The sequence below is a fragment of the Arabidopsis thaliana genome, chromosome 3 (genome assembly GCF_000001735.4).
Source record: "Arabidopsis thaliana chromosome 3, partial sequence".
Taxonomy (NCBI): Eukaryota; Viridiplantae; Streptophyta; class Magnoliopsida; order Brassicales; family Brassicaceae; genus Arabidopsis; species Arabidopsis thaliana.
Window position 1 is genome coordinate 5,762,634 of NC_003074.8, and position 18,051 is coordinate 5,780,684.

Below are 18,051 nucleotides of genomic sequence, written 5' to 3' on the forward strand. Positions count from 1 at the left end.
ATTGAGAGTGTGATTTGATAGCTAAAATATATTATGAAGATTTTGTTTGAATTTGTGAAAAATAATAAGGAAAACGTATCTCCAAAATTAAGAAATGGTGTTTATGGAAAATATCGACAAGTTATTCCTAAATTGTACTCTTTGCTTAGGAAAATAAAGGAATCAATGGAAGTAATGGTCCTAAATCGAAGAAACTGCATAATATAAGGGTGAAACACATAAATAGAAGCTTTGGTCAAAAGAAAGTCCCCCGTTGAACGAAGTTGCCCCGTTAATTTGAATCATTCTCGAGGTTCACGGCTCTACCTAGCCATGTCACACTCACACCATTCGTCCACCAGTGATCCATTTAAATGAATTATATTTTCGTCACCACTTTAGATTTTTAAAAAAAAATTATAAGTATGATTCATGACTTTGCCATATTTAACATTACTTAAAATTTTGTTGGTCCACCATTATTAATTATTAATGATGGCTTATTAAGGTTGAATCATACGCTTACATGAAAAACAAAACCAATTGCAAATCGAAAATTTACACTGTCCCTGTTACAAAGTTACCATAACAACTTTTAATCACACAAACAGATACTCTGCCAAGTGCAAATCGAAAAATTGCCATCCTTCAATAAAATGAAAAAACAAATCGAAGTATACAACCTCAGCATGATATATATATAAAAAAAACTCTAAACCATACAAAATCTGAATTTGAAACCAGTTGTGAATTCAAAAGCATATAAAAATTCAAATCAAATGAAAAACGACATCAATGGACCAAAAAACAAAAAAATGGTGGAGTTGACGGAGACAAGACAACTAGAATCACGCGCCTCACGATTCCCCCGATAAAGCCCAATATCTTGGGCCATATGGGCCCATACACAGAGAATGACATTTGAGGCACTAAAAATTAAGACCAATTCTCATTATTATGGCATTGAATGACTAAGAACCAAAAAAAAGTGTTGATATTTGAATTCATCAAGAAAATGAACACAAAACATTAGTGGAACCAAAAAACTAGGAACTTACACATTCATTACATATTATCTCTATCTAATTAAGTTAATCAAAATCGCTCTCACTTGATTATGACCTAATACAGAGAAACACTTAGGCGTAAACAGAGCTACAAGAGAGAGCCATGAGAAGCACAGCAGCTCTTTCTTCCTCACCGAGTTTTCTCCATAACCTCTTCTTCTCAACCGCTGATCTCTTCATCACCGGTACTTTAAACCCTAAATCCAAAAACTTACTCACTCCTTTGTTACTGCTACTACTACTACTACGCTTGTTATTGCAAATTTTCGGATCATCATCGATGTCGATCTTGCCATCATCAACTATGTTGATTTTGTATTTCTTGGCGTTTCGATGGTCGAGGTTTAGATCATTATTGCAATTGCTTTTTCTGTTCTTCTTCTTCTCCTCTGATCTCATACCAAGTGCTGCTTGTCTCTTCTTCCTACTCTTGATCCCACAAGCATTGCACAATGACTACATAGCAAAAGACAAACCAAAGAAATAAGAAAAATTTGAACTTCAGAGCAATATGAGATCAGATCTTTCCGGTCACTAAATTGATTCATCACCTAAATAAATTTGAAAAACGATAAAACCTAAAATAGGATCATGCATAATATAGATGCTATTTCGCGATCCATTGATTAGATCTACTAGATCGGAATCTAACAACAACCCAATAGACTATAAGAAGATTGAAATGAAAGGGTTAGTTAAAAATCTCACCTTTGGTCCGGCAGGACCACCACGCCAAAGAGGAGTTCGGATAGTTCCGCAATCAACGCAAGTCCTTTTGGTATCACCAGAACTACTACCACCGCCACTTCCGCTGCTACTGCAGTTCTCGTTATCAACATCTGATAACTCTCCGGCAGAGTCGAGTTTTGTTTTCGTATCTTCTGATCCCTCAGACATCTTTTTTTTTTTAAGAGATCGGAGCAGAGCAAGTTTTGATGATAAGGAAGAGGGAGAGAGAGAGAGACGGCGGTTAGTAGCAACAGAATTAAACAAACGGAGAGGAATTTTATAATTGAGGAGGAAGGCGGGGGCGGAAACCCTAGTATTTCGGGTTATTTGAATTGACTAAAATACCCTCGAGCGGGAGCTTTTATTAATTTTGTGCCACCCGCCCAAAAACTTATAACTAAAATCTGAAACAATGTTTTGATTTTTTGTTTTTTAAAACTAGCCGCTTTCAAATTTTGCGGCTAGGGTTTGTTATTGGTCGCTGTCCTGACAATAATCTGTTTTCACGTTTTTTTTTTTTTCAGTTTTTGGTTTTATTTTATTTCTAATGTCAAAATTTATAATAAACTAATAAAGTTTTACGTCGGTTTTATTTACAATCAATGCAACAAATGAATTTTTTAAAAACTTATGAATGATGACTGGATTATTAATAAAAAAACAAAAAAATAATGGCAAAATTCTGTAAGATAAATATCCATTGGGCTCAATTTGATAGTCCAGGCCCATGAGCATGATAACGCAGTACAGTTTTTTAGTTGAGCTACAGAAGAAGAAATTACAGTACAGATGCACCTACCCACAAAGAAAACCCGGTGGTTCGAACCGTTAAGTTGTCACCGTAGGATTAAGTATGGCATAGGATACGTGGATGACAAATCATGCGGCCTCAACCACAAAGTTTTGAGGTTTGTTCAATCTTGGTCTTACGAAGATGTTCGGTGTGAACTCTAAACATTGGAGTGAGGATGGATATTTTCAAAAAAGTGAATTTCAAAGAATCTTCAAACATAACTTCTTCCCCACTTATGTTTCAAGTTTAGTGCAAATCCAAAATTAGTTTGTATTCTCATGTCTTGTATGAATTATTAACTAAGGCATATTTGATTTTATTCCAAACAGTTTATATATGATGGAATTGAAAAGTGATCAGCCTCCGTTTAATTTTTCAATGATCATTTCTGTTAGTAATAGAGGAACTAGAGGAATTGTTAATCAGTGTGTTCTTTTAACATGAAAAAGAAGATAGTTTCTCTTTGACATATTCATGCAGTAATTCATCATATCACAACAGAAAGATGATTTGAGACCTGACCACCAATGACCAAACATATTTATCATCAAGACAAAGAGTGAGATTATGAGTTTCCTTCGTATGCATCAGAGCATTTTTTTGGGTGAGTTCTGGAGCTTCACTCTGCAACATATGTAAGACTTCACCAATAAGATGAGATAATTTCAATATTTGAAATTCTTTGTGTATCAATGTAACTCGTACTTGAGCATTGATATGACCCTTTGCCAAGCAGATTATTAAGGAAGAAAGAAATTAACCTCGCAGTTGTAGGACTAAATTAACCTCAAAGTTCTACAAAGACAAGGTTTTCTTCCTTGGATGCCAAGTTAGGACCACAAAGCTCCTCAAACAACCACATTGCAGAAACCATCAGCAAAAAACAAGACCGATTATAAAGTTAAAAGATTGGGCTTAATTCCATAGACAAGCCCTTTACCATAATATAGGAAATTAGTACAAAATACAACAAAATTGGAAAATTGGAACTGGAAAGAGCTTTTGAAGGTCGCCGCATAAAAAAGTAACGTAACTTATTTGACTATATAACTCTAAATTAAAAAACCCTATTTTCTATGAAGTCAAAAAAAAAAAACCTATTTTCTACATCATCGAAACCTTGCTGAGACAATGACGAAGATATCCAATATTCCAATGGATTTGTTGGAGGAGATAAAGACGTAAAGACCTAATAAAGACTTGTTTTTTGGGTTCTATAAAATATAACCTTTGTTATTTAGTGTTCGAGGTAAACAAGACTAAAGTCCTTCAATGCTCATGTAAAATAGAATCTGGCCAAAGAATTATTGTTTCCTTAATTTTTACACTATAGTGGTTTAATTATACTAATTAGCCCATTAGGGAGTAAAAAGAATTATTGTTTCCTTTTCTTTTTTCACGGAAATAACTTTTGAAAGTTGGCATATAAAGTTGTTACCTAACTTATTTCTTGTCGATTAAAAAGATTAGGAAAGCGTGAGAGTAAAACCCTAAATTTCTATTACATTGATCATCCTTGAGTGCTGAAACAATGACAAAGATGTCCAAACTTCCGAATGATTTGTTGGAGGAGATACTCTCTAGAAGTCCACTGTATTCTATGAGAGCAATACGATTGACTTGCAAAAAGTGGAACACTTTAGCCAAAGAAGAAAGCTTTACAAAGAAGCAACTCGTTCAAACAAAAGCTGCCAAGGAATTTATGGTGATCATGATGATGGATTCTAAGTTTTGTTTAATGAACATCAATCTCAACAAGGAAGAAGACGTTGAACCATCTATAAAGTGTAATGGTAAAATTATTAACCCAATCGGTATGTGTCGAGTCTATCATTGCGGTGGTTTGGTATGCATCACAAAAAGCTTCAGTAACACTAGAGATGTGGTTTGGAATCCGTATTTGGGGCAAACTCGGTGGATCAAACCTAGAAGCCATCACGCATATATATATGCTATTGGATACGAGACGAAAAAATCGTGCCGCAGCTACAAAATTTTGAGTTCTGAACACAATTATATAAATATTGATGATGAACGTGTTGACTACGAAATCTATGAGTTAGACTCTAATTCATGGAGGGCTCTTGATGTCAATTCCAATTGGGCGACAGCCTTTTATAAAATGGATGTCTCTGTGAAAGGAAATTCTTATACGTATACTGATTATAGGGGTGACTTCTTGATTTCTTTTGATTTTACAACAGAGAGATTTGGACCGACTCTGCCTCTGCCGTTCCACTCTCGTTGTGGAGATATTGTGGCTCTCTCTAGTGTTAGAGAAGAGAAACTTGCAGTGTTACTTCACCGCTGCAATATATCAAGGATGGAGATATGGATTACTAACAAGATTGAGCCCAACAATGTGTCGTGGGGAAAGTTGTTCTTAACAGTGGACATGAAACCACTCATTATTGATGATGGAATTTTCTTCATTGACGAGGAGAAGAAAGTAGTTGTGGTTTTTGATAAGGACAAAGAGATGAGAAACCGTATCACAGCTTACATCATTGGAGAGAATGGATACTTCAGAAAAGTGGATCTCGGAGATTCTGAAAGTTTTCCTGTTAGGTGCTCTTATGTACCAAGTTCAGTGGAAATCAAGCAACTGGCAAAAGGCAAAAGCAACTAGTCCATTTACAATACCCAAATATTTGGTTCTTGCATTGTTTAATTACTACTACTCTTGCTTTGTCTTCTTTTCTCAGCTTCCTGATTCCTGAACAATATTGGTCTATTCTTAGTTCGTTTCTCATCTCTTACGTTGAAAAAAAGATTGTTAAGCATACTAGTTTGAGATCGAAACAACAAAATCATTCAATACTCATGTCCAATATAATCTGGCAAAACTGTTGTTTCCTAAACTGTTACACGGTAAGGGTATAAATTAGGGCCAAGGCTATCTAGTGCTAAACATACAAAATCTTTTGCCTTTTGACTGTCAAGTACCAACCAACTGCCATTACTATTGCCGCCACTTTCTCGGACTCAGAAATATATAAAAGCTTTGATCAATCAAAAGAACAAAACTTAATACTCTGTTCTGCATTTTGCACTCATGTTCTGTTTCTCTTCCGTCTGCATCAAAGAGGCAACCCGTGGCAAAGATCGGGTTCTTTCTCAGACATTTCCAAATGAAACGAACCCACTTTTCCGGTTTCTAAGCCTTCATAGGATATTCACACTCTCGAGGATTCAATTTCTATGAGGCTGACACGGTTTCTCTCGAGAGTCCACTTTTTCTTAGGTCAAGTTCTTCAACAAGACGCTTAGTATATGAATCTGGAACACATCCATGTCTTTCGATTGAACTGAACATCTCTCTTGCTTCACTCTCTCTTCCAGATTCACTTAGAGCTTTGATGAGAGTGCTATATGTAAAGTTATCTGGTTTCAAACCAATTCTCAGCATTGTTTTAAGCAATTCCTCAGCCTTCTTAACCTTTCTCATCTTGCAAAAACTCTGAATAGTCGCATTGTACGCATAAAGGTCTGGACTTAACCCGTTTTCCTTCATCTTCGCAAACAGCTTCACTGATCTATCGGTATCTCCGGTGGAACAACAGGAGCGAATCAAGATATTGTATGTGATCTCGTTTGGCTCAATACCCCATTCCAACATCTCCTTGAAACAGTCAAATGCATCTTTAATTTCTTTTGCTCTGCAAAGACAGTTTATGATCAAACTGAAAGTGATCACGTCTGGTTTGAAACCATGTACAAGAAGCTTCTCTAGCACGCCGTGAACCTTCTTTACATCACCCCTCACGCTATAACCGCTCAGAAAGGTATTGAAAGTTACGAGATTCGGAGAAATACCTCTATCCTGCATCTCTGTTAAGAACATAGCTGCATTCTCTATGCGTCGAGCCTTGCAGAGACAGTCAATTACCGCATTATAACTATATACACTTGATAGAAGCCCGTCAACACCCATTTGTTTCAGATACCGGTCACCTTCAGAGAACCTCTGAGCATTCAACAGAGCTTGAACTAACACAAGATAACCATTGAATCCTGGCTTAACTCCACGGCTGACAAAACCGTCAAATATCCTACAAGTCTCAACAAGATCATGCCCTTTTAGGAGACAACTCATCGCAGCATTGAATGTTGAGCTATCCGGAATATAACCTCTCTCACCTATCTTCCTCAAGAATTGACCAGTCTCTTTAGCCATTGAGTTGTTTGAAAGACAATACAACACAGCATCGTAACCAACTCTTTGCAAGTTTGAGTCTTTCTCCATAAACCCAACCAAAACCTCAAACGCTTTACACGGCGGCAAGCAACGGAAAATCCCGTGTACGAAAGTTCTGATTGTAGCTTCATTAGGATTCAACTTTCTCACCCGCATCATCTCCAATTGCTTCAACGCCTCATCAACCCTCCCTGCTATCAAAAACCCGTCGATCAAAATCGTGTATGTGAACACATTGGGTCTATTCCCTTCCTGTTCCATCTGTTTAACCAATCGAATAGCTTCATCAACCACACCCTTCTTGCAAACACCATGTATAAGTATATTATAGGTAAACCGATCCGGTTTACAGCCATCACTACGCATCTGCTGAAACTTGAGGTAAGCCAAATCAAGTGAATTAGACTTCACCAACGCATCAATCACAGCATTATAAAGCCTTGTACTTGGTTTCATTCCAAGAAAAGATATCTGAGCAAAAACATCATTACAGTACTTAGCTAAACCTAATCTTCCCCAGCTTCCGATCAAAACACACATCAATTCATCACTAATCCGATACCCTGAATCTCTAATCTCTTTAAGCAATTCCATAGACAACAATAAGGGGCCTTTACGAAAAAGTGCGTTCCCTAGAACACTCTTCAGAGACTGATCCTTAGCGTAAACCGGGTCGAAGTTGGAGACCCAGAGGTAAAATCGCAGGGAGTGTAATGGGTTGTCTTGATTCTGCAAAACGCTGATGACGAATCGAGTGTTGAGACCAATTCGATGAGTGGTGAATTCTTGATTCAGTATCAAAAACCAATCTTTTCTCTCTATGACTTGCGAAATGTAACGCTGGTTCAGAGGATTGGTGGGTTTACCTGAAGAGTTTAGGGTTTTTGAGAGCTTAGGGTTTACGGATGTGGAAGCGTTTAGTGATTTGGAAGCTGCTGCCGCCGTCGCTATTCTAGATGCTGAAGAAGCAAAGCCTCTCATGTCGTGACCAGAACGGAGCTGAGTGCAAGTGAAACATTGATTTGGTCTCTAACCTCAAGACGATGTTTCCTAAACGACGCTGTTTAATACACCAATATCAATATGTGTTCGAATTTAATAATTTTTTTTTTAGTTTCAGAATAAATTAAGAAAAAGTCATGACCAAAAAGATCATCTCCTTTGAAACAAACAAAAACAAAAGAATTTTGGTTGATCCTAATGACTCTTCCATTGCCACCATGAAAATGAGGGTTTTCATTATAGTTTATCCATCTCTTGATTACTATGAATTTTAATTTTCTTGTAATAATTATATTTCTAAGTGATAATTTTCTAATTTCTATCTTAAATTGTAGCATTGACTAAATATTTCCATCTTCATCTTCAAAAATATATTATGATAATATTAAGTTATTGCTAATGAGAGATGTAATAAAAAGAGTTGTGATGAAGTCATTATTATGCTATTTATGTATGATTAATAATATGTTATAAAAATTACTATTGCAATATATATAGTTTTCTTATATCATTGCATTTATTTATAAGAATAAGATACAAATCAAGTCCAATAACTTAGAGAAAATAAAGGCAACGCTAGAATCATCAATTTTGAGAGAAAATGGATTTATAAGTTTGTATTACTTTTGACAACAACATTTCACTGGACATGGAATACAAGGAGAACCACACTGTCCACCTTTTTGAAAGCCAGCTCTAAGACAGTCCTTATTACATTCATCATTCCAGTAATCTTCGGAACACCTAATATTGCAGTTGTCAAAAGAGAAGCCTTCGATCCTTGCATCTACACAAGTCCACATATATATCAAACATCATCAATACCAACATGTGTAAATTTTATATCATTCCAATAAAAAATAGTTATATAACATGTCCAAATAAAAGTTTTTAACGAAACTTTTGAATTCATGTATAATATATATATAAACAAAAACGTGATCATAACGAATTCCAAATATTTAGATATATAGCCTTTGAAATGATCACTACTAAATTGCAAAATAGCTAAACCAAACTTTGAAAATACCTGAAGCCAAAACGTTGTTGTTAGGCAACGAAACTGCAAGTATTATTACAAGGAAACATGTCACCAAAGTTTTCGTACTACCCATAATAAATTTTTCTATGAACTCTTTTGAGGTATTCAAATGTTTTTATTGTTTAGGATCTTAAGGATTGACTATTTATATATAACTTTTGGTCTTCAGTTTGTTTTATTACAATTAATTGATGATCCATTTTTGTTTCTCAAAGTTTTTTATTTTTGGCAAAAAAAATCATTTACATTTATGAATATATAATTATTTACAATTAATAATCCTAAATGAGAACTTAAAAATTGAAAAAAGTGTGTGACACTTGTGAATATGGTCAAAGGTAATTTGTTGGATATGTTGTCATTATGTTCAATCAATATCTCAAGTTAAATGCGAGATTTTAATTTCATAATTCAATATTGGAAATTTTTTTTTTATAATTAGGTATATTATAAATTTTAACTGATTTCAAAATTGATATTGACAAAACAAATTGAAAGGAAAATTAAATATTATCTGTAAAGTCATTATTGTTTTTGTTAATAAATATTTTTTAGTTTCATAATAAATTAGGAAAAAGTCATGATGACCAAAAAGATCAATAAGTTGAAAGTTGATAAATGTCTTGTTTTTTTTTTAATCATCTTCTTTGAAACAAACAACAATGGCAAAACAAGATCCCACTAGCAGCAACACGATGCTACCACTCGTAGGATCTGAGTTTGTTCGTCCACAGCCGTTAGATCTAACGATAACCGGAGATACAGTGAAGGACGCAACCGGGAACAAAGTGTTCAAAGTCAAAACGCCTCTCTTTGGTCTCCACAACAAAAGAATCTTGGTTGATCCTAATGACTCTCCCATTGTCACCATGAAAATGAAGGTTTTCATTATAGTTACTTGTTATTACCTCTTGATTTTTGTTTAGTTAATCGGTCGGATTTTTCTGAGTTGAATTTTCTTGGTTTATGCCTTGGATTTGAATGTGTAAAAAAGGTGACAAGTAAGCACGATCGATGGCAAGTGTATAGAGGAAGTGATTTAGATGATAAGATCTTCACGGTTAAAAGATCTTCGACTGTTCAATTGAAGACAAGAGTTGAAGTATTCTTGAAACATAACCAGACCAGAGAATCGTCTTGTGATTTCACAATTAAAGGTCGGTTTATGAAACGTGCATGTACTATCTATGTCGCAGACTCTACCAAAATCATCGCTCAGGTATAAACAAACAAATAAATAAGTAATGCGATAAAAATAACTCGAATAGATTACTTACACATATATTATACAGGTATATGAAGGACATGAGAGATTAGTGGCTACAATTTATCCTAATGTCGACTATGCTTTTATTGTTACACTTATCTTTATATTTGACCTCATTAATATGGGGACTGGGATCTGATAATAGTTTGAGCCTTGAAGGCAAGTGTTGACTTTTTATACCTTGTTTATTGTATGTGTATGACTCATGTGTGTTTTGCCAATGTTTGTTACGTGAAAGCACCATTGTTTTGAGTTGCTTAATGTGAGAAAAGCTGTTGCAAGAGTGTGTAAATCTTTCTGTGGACTTAATTAAGTATGGTTGTTTATACCATTGCTATTAGTATGTCAATCTTTATCGCTGTTATTAATCAAGAGTAAACGATTTATAAACACAATGAAAGCGTTGAAAATAAAGAGAATATTTTCTGTTATCATTTGAAAGTTTACACACAAGGCAAAGTTCCGCAAAAACATACAACACATTATTTTCAAAATGTTGTTCTTAAAGCTTTATCACTTCCTATAACCTGCTTCTTGGTACTGGTCCCATCTCTTTGGCCTTGGTCCTCAGAATATGCTTCTGAATTTTTCCAGTTGCTGTCTTTGGTAACGGCCCAAACACCACTGACTTTGGGACCCAATATGCCGGAAGCTTCTCCCGGCAGAATTTCATTATATCCTGAGCCAACTTATTCTGGTCATGCTTCTCGTAATCGCTCTTAAGTGTCACAAACGCACACGGAGATTCTTGCCACCGCTCGTCTGGCCTGGCCACAACAGAGGCTTCAAGAACCGCGGGGTGATGGTACACTACGTTTTCGACTTCGACACTGCTGATATTCTCGCCCCCAGAGATTATAACGTCCTTTGACCTGTCCTTGATCTCGATATAGTTGTCTGGGTGTTTCACTGCAATATCCCCCGAGTGGAACCACCCACCAGCAAATGTCTCTTTGTTCGCTTCCGGATTCTTTAGATAGCCTTTCATCACCATATTCCCTCGGAAAACAATTTCTCCTGCGGTTTTTCCATCTGCAGGAACAGGTTTTCCGGTCTGAGTGTCAATGACATCAAGCTGCTCCATGCCAGTATAGCGGACACCTTGGCGAGCATTGAGCTTGGCCTGCGTCTCAGGAGGGAGGGAATCCCACTCGGGTTTCCAAGCGCATACGGTGGAAGGACCATAAGTCTCGGAAAGCCCATAGGTGTGAGCGACTCGGAAGCCCTTCTGGTTCATGGAGAAGAGAACAGAAGGTGGAGGAGCAGCTCCTGCTGTCATGACATGGACTGTATGGGGAAGAGGAAGGATAGTGTCTTCTTTAGGAGCATTGACAATAGCGTTGAGGACCACAGGAGCTGCACAGAAATGAGTTACCTTGTATTTGGCTATCATTGAATACACTTCCTTCGCCGTAACCTGAAACCAAAATTTAATCAGCTCTTCTTCTGATTTATGTGAACTTCTTTTCTTAAGTGAAAAGTAACTCTCTCAAGTACTACCTGACGGAGACAGATGCTTGTACCAGAGAGCACAGCAAGGGACCAAGGGAAACACCAACCGTTGCAATGAAACATAGGGAGAGTCCACAAGTAAACAGCACCATCTTGCATCCCCCAAATGAGAGGATTGCTCAAAGCCATTATATACGCACCTCGATGATGAAGCACCACTCCTTTCGGACTAGCAGTTGTTCCCGAGGTATAACCAAGAGCGATGCTCTGCCACTCATCAGCTGGTGGCTGCCACGGATAATTTGGATCTCCGGTTGCAAGAAAATCCTCATATTCTATAGCTCCCTTCGACAAAGCCCGGTTAAGTGACTCAGGAGCACAGGTGTGATCACCAATGACGATTAAAAGCGGGCGTTTGAAGCTACTTCCAGCTTTCTCCTCCATAAGTCTCAAAGAATCCTCAGCCAGAGTAAAGAACTCCTGATCCACCATTATAACAGAGCTCTGCGAGTGACTAAGAAGAAAAGCGACTGTTGGGGCATTGAGACGGATGTTGACACAATTCAGAACAGCTCCACACATTGGTACTCCGAAATGAGCTTCGTACATTGCTGGGATGTTAGGTGCAATAATAGCCACCTGAAACAATAATAACATTTCTGGTCTAGTGAAATTACTCAGATTGCAAGAAGACCAAACAACCAAACCAAAACATTGTTAATTAAAAAAAGTCAACAAACATCAACATCACCAGTGCATCGATCAACAAGAATCATGCGAGAGCAATTAGTTTCAGAAACATTATGGTTAATATGTGATTAATACATAATCATGATGATTCCCTAAAACAGATTCTTTATGAAATCGATTATAATCTCTGGTAAGTGGTTGATTACGAAAAATCTATAAGCAATTCCAAAATCTCTGGTAAGTGATTGTTCAAAATTTTGGAAATGAACATTTTAGCTAGAGTCGAAATGATAATTTGGAAGATAAATGAAAGATTAGGAAGAGAAAAAGCGAATACCGTTGAACCGGGACCGATTGATCGATCGGCGAGAGCGGAGGCGAGTCGGCGACACCGGTCATAAGTCTGGCGCCACGTGTACTCTCGCGATCCGTGAATCACAGATTTTCTGGTCGGATGAACCACGGCAGCCCTATCAAGGAACCAAAGCGGAGTCAACGCCGTGTAGTTGGCCGGAATCTTGGGAAGATCATCGATGTCACGCCACTTCGTTGCCGCCATATCTGACTCTCTCGATTTGTTTAGGTTGTGTTTATTCAAATCTGGAGCAGTGAGTGGAGAATCCAATCACAAAGTCACAAACACGTTGTTGAAGTCGTAAAGGTTGGAGGAAAGCTTATATGGAGTGTGTGTGTATCGCCGTTTTGGGTGAGGTGTAATCGACACGTGGCGTCTTCTGGTTTTTCCGGTTAGCGGACCGGAAATTATCTCAAATTAATTTGAACCGAACATTTTTGTGAGGTCGTCGATGCAATTTGAGGATCATGCTCTGACTGTTACTACAAATCTACAATATTGTTCGACTAAATGGGAAAGATTACATTTTGTCATTTTCTATTCGATTATTTCAACATACCCAAAGAAGAATAAAGAGTAGTTCATTTTGTTTTGAAATAAATTTTGTTGGCCATTATAGGAAAACAATGGCAACAGAATCACGTTATTCTTGATAATATTGTTAGCCATTGAAGAATAACAATGGCAACAGTATCATGTTTTACACGTCATTGATAATTAAAGAATTTCTTGCCAATTTTGGCACTACACACCAAGAAAACATTTTTTCTATAACCTTATCCCAATCACATTATTAAAATCACTTAAGATCTCTACTAGATTTGACCTGACTAGATCTGACCGTTCGTGAGAAAGCTACTTAAAATAAAATAAAGAAAGAATGACGTACGTAGACCAAACTACTGTTATTTCTTGAATCCATTTACATGGCGTTTCTATACTTCTATCTTATCGACCTAACTTAATTGCTTCGAATGGTAGTCACATTCCTTTGGCCGGCCAGTTGCTGGAGCCTGGAAGTAGCTATTCACAGTATTAGCTTGTTTGTGTTTTTTTTTTATCAAACCGATAATCTCATTAACTCAAATTCTATCAAAAGAGGAAGGATTACATCCAAACTAGAAGAAATTACAACCAACATAAAAACAATTATACGAAGTAATTAAGACAACCAAACGATGACTAAACTAGAGATAAATAGACGATAACAATCATAAACATAGACCATAAAAAATTGCAAGACAACAATCTCAAAATCTTTTAGATCTTTGTCTTCTTGGTGTGCATGCAATATATATTTATATTTTTTGAAAAGAAAATGGTGTGGAAAATATTGCAATCGTTCGTACGTATATTTTTACAAAATATTAAAACCAAGCCCATGCAAAACACATATACACCAAAGTCAACTTTCTTTTTCAAAAGTCACCGAACCAGAGGTTATAAAACTTTCACTCAAGAAGAGGAACCAGAACTCGGAGGAGCAGAGGAGGAAGAAGAAAAAGGTTCTTGATCTGCGCATGACAGCTTCTCGTGAGGACCAGCTTCTTCTCGTCCAACACCTATCAGATCAAGATAATACAAATAATGAGAAACAATGTTGTTCATCTCATCGTTATCGAATCCGCTGTTGCAGATTTGATCGCCGTAAAGAACGTTTATGGTGGCTCCAAACCCCGGAGTTCGTTTTGCAGCAGTGTCATTCTTTGTTGGCTTCCATTTTCCGACGAAAACATCGTGCGCCGACGGTAAATGCTTCTTCGGTGGCGTCATCCACCGCCAAATCGCCGCTTGAAACGCTAACGTAGCATTGTTCTCGAGATACTCTGGATGACTCAGTAGATCCACTTTCAAAGCCTCCCCGGTTTGACCATAATTGTAATTCCTAAACCAGACCAATGATAATGAAATTTAAACCGAGAAACTTTAAATTAGAATTAACCGGAACTGTTTAATCTAAACAACGTACCAGTAAACCGGTAAAGCTCCTCGACCGTGGTACGAGACACCAGGAGTACAAGGATATGTCAATTTGTAGTAATCATCGCAATAAAGCTGATCAGGACTCATCTCCTTGTTGTAACACAATCCCCAAGCTAATGGTCCGCCTGTTGCAACCCCGTACCCGCCTTTAAACCGAATAATCGTAACGGTTATTAGTGATTTCAATTCCCGGTTAATAATAAATAAACCGGTTTGGATCGCTCTAAAATTAAACTTACATGAGGTTTTGCTCCCAACGTGGCCAAGAAACGCAGCGACTTCCTTCATCCCTTGAAGTTTCTCACCAGCAGTACCGAAACCAAGAGGCTGGTACTCGGCAGCCGCAGTAATGAATGATCGGTAATCCCAAAAGCCGACGGCGTGAGCCACTGGACTGTTACGCTTAGAGAATAGATTCTCGAATTGATATGTCTCAAAAAAATCGGAGATTGTATGGTTGCAACAATACTCGGACCATCCTTTGCATTCCCATCCTTTGTCGCATAATTTTTTACCTTTCACAATCTTCACCAGAGGCTTTCTCGTTGAACTCGAAGGCTCGGAATCTTCAGCGTTGACAAGGGTTCCGGTTTGAAACACAACCAATGCAACCGTGAGAAGCAATAGGGAGAATAGCGGTTTCGAAACCATGGTTGATTTTTTTTTGTCTTTTTCTTCGTCTATCAATGTGACCATTGTATGTATAACTTTATATACAAACATATATGTATAGAGTAGTGTCGTGTTCGTTTTAGGAGGAATTAAGTTTTCGGAATTTGGTGGTAGGAGAAGAGTTGCTTTTCGTGAGTTTTTTTTTGCTTGGTTTTGAAGTTTCTTAGAGTGGAAGTTACATGTTAAGAAAATTGGTCGAAGCATGTACACGTAGAACTGTAAATGTTTTAAACTTCATTTTTCTAACAAAATGGTTAATCTATTTTACCAAAATAAAATAAAAATGGTTAATCTATTGCAACACCTTTACAATTAGATTTTTTTTTGGTTTAGGGGACGGATTATAACTAATGATTGGGAAACAAGTTTGAGATAGAAATTGGAAATCGTTTATTGGAGCGGTTTTGTTGCTGCTAGAATACTTTGGAACTAATTTAACCATATATTTTTTCTTTTCCAGGCTATGAATGTCAATATATTTAGATATTGAAAATGTTTGGCCAATCTTGACCTTGACAAAAAGGAATAAAAACAAAGAATCAAATATTTGGGACGTCACTTCGAATGAGTTCATGTTATCCGCAGTTGCATCAGATTGCTCAAGTCATTTCAATAACTTAACCATTATTTTTATATTTTTTGTCAACCAATAATTTAAACATTAATTAACCCAAAAAATAAATACTTGGAACTAATAAGTGGTAAGTAAATGGCTCATATACCAGTTTGTTTAGACCCTCATAGCAAAATATATATTGGGGTTAATTTGCTAAATAAAATCTTTAGAAACGTGGTAGCGAGTCGCACCGAGCCTTTTCTAGTCTTATGCTTTAACGGAACCGATAGTTTACCAATGGTTCAGTTATGATAAGGAAACACCTACGGACATACCAATTATGATGCATGTGTTATATATATATATATATATATATTTTTTTTTTACGGGGGGAACTTAATAAATGTTTAATTTATTTTTCTTTTGTAAATAAATGATACAGGAAAGACCAACGGACATGCCATCTGCGGGAAAAAAAGAAGAAGATGCATTATATGGATGGCAAGTCTGGCACACGAACGGCACAAAATGTCCGGAGGGATCAATTCCAATTCGAAGGCTGATTTCCCTTGGGAACGAGACTATCATCACTTCTAACGCCGGGGATAGAGTCACCGGTGGACACGAGGTACGTATTTGTTTGTGTTTTAACTAAATATTTGCCATTAAGGCAGTTTAACAATAAATCTATTCATCTAATGTGAACCAAACATAAATCTGACCATGAATGTCGATGCATATGGAAATATAGGTTTAAGAATGATTTTTGAACACGCCCAAATATTTTCCCATAGGATTATTTGTTCCATCTTTGGTTGGACTTCTCATTTTGTTGGGCTTAAGCAACAAATCATTCGATTGTTTTTGGATATCATGCGACAATGAATGTGTGGCAGCCAAATGTAGAAGTATTTAACGAGTTCAGCTTGGGTCAACTCTGGCTAGTCTCAGGTTCATACAACGACAGTAATATCAATAGCATCGAGGCGGGCTTTAGTAGTTCGATCTCTCCATCTTCATCTTCATCTTCGTATTCAAAATATCTCATAATAATAATAATGAATTTTGGCTAGTAAGGTTATAAACATAGGAGGAAGTCCATCATTATTATGCTATTTATGTTTGATTAAGAATTTAAGAATATGTTTTATAATATACTCGATTTCAAGGAGAAAACCACTTATGATAATAAATAGTTTTTTTTTTTTTTTTTTTTTTTTTTTTTTTTATTTTATTTTTATAAACATAAGAGACAAATCAAGTCCACGAGCTTAGAGAAAATAAATGCATGAGTCTATATTACTTTTGGCAACAACATTTGAGAGTGTCTTTACGAGAACGAGAAGCACACTGTCCACAGTCATTCATACATTCTTTCCCTTTTTGTTTGTATTTGCAAATTTATAAATACAGTTTAAGTATGTTGACCTATTGTTTTCTCTAAAATTTATTAGAGCCCGGATAGAGATATGATCGACCACATCAAGAAATAAGATCAAGTAGATTTTTTGCGTATATTTGGCTTATGTTTTGCTTATGTTTTGCTTAGTATTTATTTTTGGTCAATTGTTTTTAAAAAACTGTTATTATCTTTTAATGTCATATATTTATCTTTTGCAACTACATATAGAACATCATATTACCATATCTCACTAATCAAATACATCTACTTCCGGAGGCACCCAAGTCGATCTCACCATTAAGATGTAGAAGGTTAGATTATTTGTATTATTTTTGTTTTATTGTATAAATGTTTCCTAATAAATAAATATACAGAAATGAAGGATCAAAAGCTCGAGAGTTGGTGGATGGGTATCGTATTGTCGTCCTTGAACATTGCGTCCTCTAGCAGACCATATATTATCCAACCGTTTTTTTCACTATTCAAACTGATTATGCAATGAAAGTGGAGTGGGACGGCGAGATCATGAGCATGAATACTTTTGGCCTGCACACGAAAATGCAAATAGGATCCGACTATTTTCATGACAGTGTTTTGGAAATCCGCTTACATGTGTAACATAGAAATTTCACTGTCCAAAAATGATTTCCAACCACTTACGAAATAGTAGTAAGAGGAAGTCACCCCGATTATTACAGCCCCAAGAAGTCGAACAATATTCCTGAACTTGGGACACATTTTTATTGGGGATTCTTTTTTTTTTATCGGAAGCATGAGCTAGCAGCTTAACCCGCGACATGTGACCGTTGCTCATCTTACATGGGACTCGACTCTCCTATATCTAAGTTTCGGCTTGGTGTTCTT

The 18,051-nt window shown here is 36.5% G+C and overlaps 8 protein-coding genes and 1 non-coding gene across 12 annotated transcripts; 4 read left to right on the top strand and 5 right to left on the bottom strand.

Annotated features, from left to right (window-relative positions):
• Positions 1-863: 863 nt before the first annotated feature.
• GATA17 (GATA transcription factor 17) lies at positions 864-2,127 on the bottom strand. The gene is made up of 2 exons (NM_112563.3): positions 1,755-2,127; positions 864-1,502 (listed from the first exon to the last, which is right to left on the bottom strand). Exons 1-2 carry the CDS (start codon positions 1,941-1,943, stop codon positions 1,119-1,121), a joined length of 573 nt encoding a protein of 190 aa, NP_188312.1. The 5' UTR covers positions 1,944-2,127; the 3' UTR covers positions 864-1,118.
• Positions 2,128-4,099: 1,972 nt separating this feature from the next.
• Positions 4,100-5,197, top strand: AT3G16880 (F-box and associated interaction domains-containing protein; the record flags this gene model as incomplete). The annotated part of the gene is made up of 1 exon (NM_112564.1): positions 4,100-5,197. One exon carries the CDS (start codon positions 4,100-4,102, stop codon positions 5,195-5,197), a length of 1,098 nt encoding a protein of 365 aa, NP_188313.1.
• A 146-nt stretch (positions 5,198-5,343) lies between these two features.
• Positions 5,344-7,855, bottom strand: PPR40 (pentatricopeptide (PPR) domain protein 40). 2 transcript variants are annotated; one of them, NM_001338266.1, is made up of 2 exons: positions 7,633-7,855; positions 5,367-7,505 (listed from the first exon to the last, which is right to left on the bottom strand). In NM_001338266.1, exon 2 carries the CDS (start codon positions 7,358-7,360, stop codon positions 5,768-5,770), a length of 1,593 nt encoding a protein of 530 aa, NP_001326054.1. In that variant the 5' UTR covers positions 7,361-7,505; positions 7,633-7,855; the 3' UTR covers positions 5,367-5,767. The 2 variants fall into 2 exon arrangements, with proteins under 2 accessions (NP_188314.1, NP_001326054.1); NM_112565.2 differs by having other exon boundaries at positions 5,344-7,803.
• Positions 7,856-8,234: 379 nt separating this feature from the next.
• Positions 8,235-8,911, bottom strand: AT3G16895 (Cysteine-rich protein). The gene is made up of 2 exons (NM_202596.1): positions 8,799-8,911; positions 8,235-8,555 (listed from the first exon to the last, which is right to left on the bottom strand). Exons 1-2 carry the CDS (start codon positions 8,881-8,883, stop codon positions 8,389-8,391), a joined length of 252 nt encoding a protein of 83 aa, NP_974325.1. The 5' UTR covers positions 8,884-8,911; the 3' UTR covers positions 8,235-8,388.
• A 535-nt stretch (positions 8,912-9,446) lies between these two features.
• AT3G16900 (LURP-one-like protein (DUF567)) lies at positions 9,447-10,438 on the top strand. Its single transcript, NM_112566.2, has 3 exons — positions 9,447-9,691; positions 9,805-10,029; positions 10,103-10,438. Exons 1-3 carry the CDS (start codon positions 9,473-9,475, stop codon positions 10,214-10,216), a joined length of 558 nt encoding a protein of 185 aa, NP_188315.1. The 5' UTR covers positions 9,447-9,472; the 3' UTR covers positions 10,217-10,438.
• Positions 10,110-13,208, bottom strand: AAE7 (acyl-activating enzyme 7). The gene is made up of 3 exons (NM_112567.4): positions 12,557-13,208; positions 11,578-12,168; positions 10,110-11,494 (listed from the first exon to the last, which is right to left on the bottom strand). The coding sequence occupies exons 1-3, from the start codon at positions 12,776-12,778 to the stop codon at positions 10,598-10,600; spliced, it is 1,710 nt and encodes a 569-aa protein (NP_188316.1). The 5' UTR covers positions 12,779-13,208; the 3' UTR covers positions 10,110-10,597.
• Positions 13,209-13,630: 422 nt separating this feature from the next.
• Positions 13,631-15,419, bottom strand: CTL2 (chitinase-like protein; the record flags this gene model as incomplete). 2 transcript variants are annotated; one of them, NM_112568.5, is made up of 3 exons in its annotated part: positions 13,631-14,459; positions 14,544-14,703; positions 14,797-15,419. In NM_112568.5, the coding sequence occupies 3 exons, from the start codon at positions 15,278-15,280 to the stop codon at positions 14,030-14,032; spliced, it is 1,074 nt and encodes a 357-aa protein (NP_188317.3). The 2 variants fall into 2 exon arrangements, with proteins under 2 accessions (NP_188317.3, NP_001319573.1); NM_001338267.1 differs by having other exon boundaries at positions 14,030-14,459; positions 14,797-15,208.
• An 823-nt stretch (positions 15,420-16,242) lies between these two features.
• On the top strand, positions 16,243-16,730 carry AT3G16930 (uncharacterized protein; the record flags this gene model as incomplete). Its single annotated transcript, NM_112569.1, has 2 exons — positions 16,243-16,413; positions 16,692-16,730. The coding sequence occupies 2 exons, from the start codon at positions 16,243-16,245 to the stop codon at positions 16,728-16,730; spliced, it is 210 nt and encodes a 69-aa protein (NP_188318.1).
• A 683-nt stretch (positions 16,731-17,413) lies between these two features.
• On the top strand, positions 17,414-17,961 carry AT3G03395. 2 transcript variants are annotated; one of them, NR_143896.1, is made up of 2 exons: positions 17,414-17,498; positions 17,562-17,961. It is a non-coding gene; the product is annotated as an uncharacterized misc_RNA (transcript). The 2 variants fall into 2 exon arrangements; NR_143897.1 differs by lacking the exon at positions 17,414-17,498 and having other exon boundaries at positions 17,528-17,961.
• Positions 17,962-18,051: the final 90 nt, after the last annotated feature.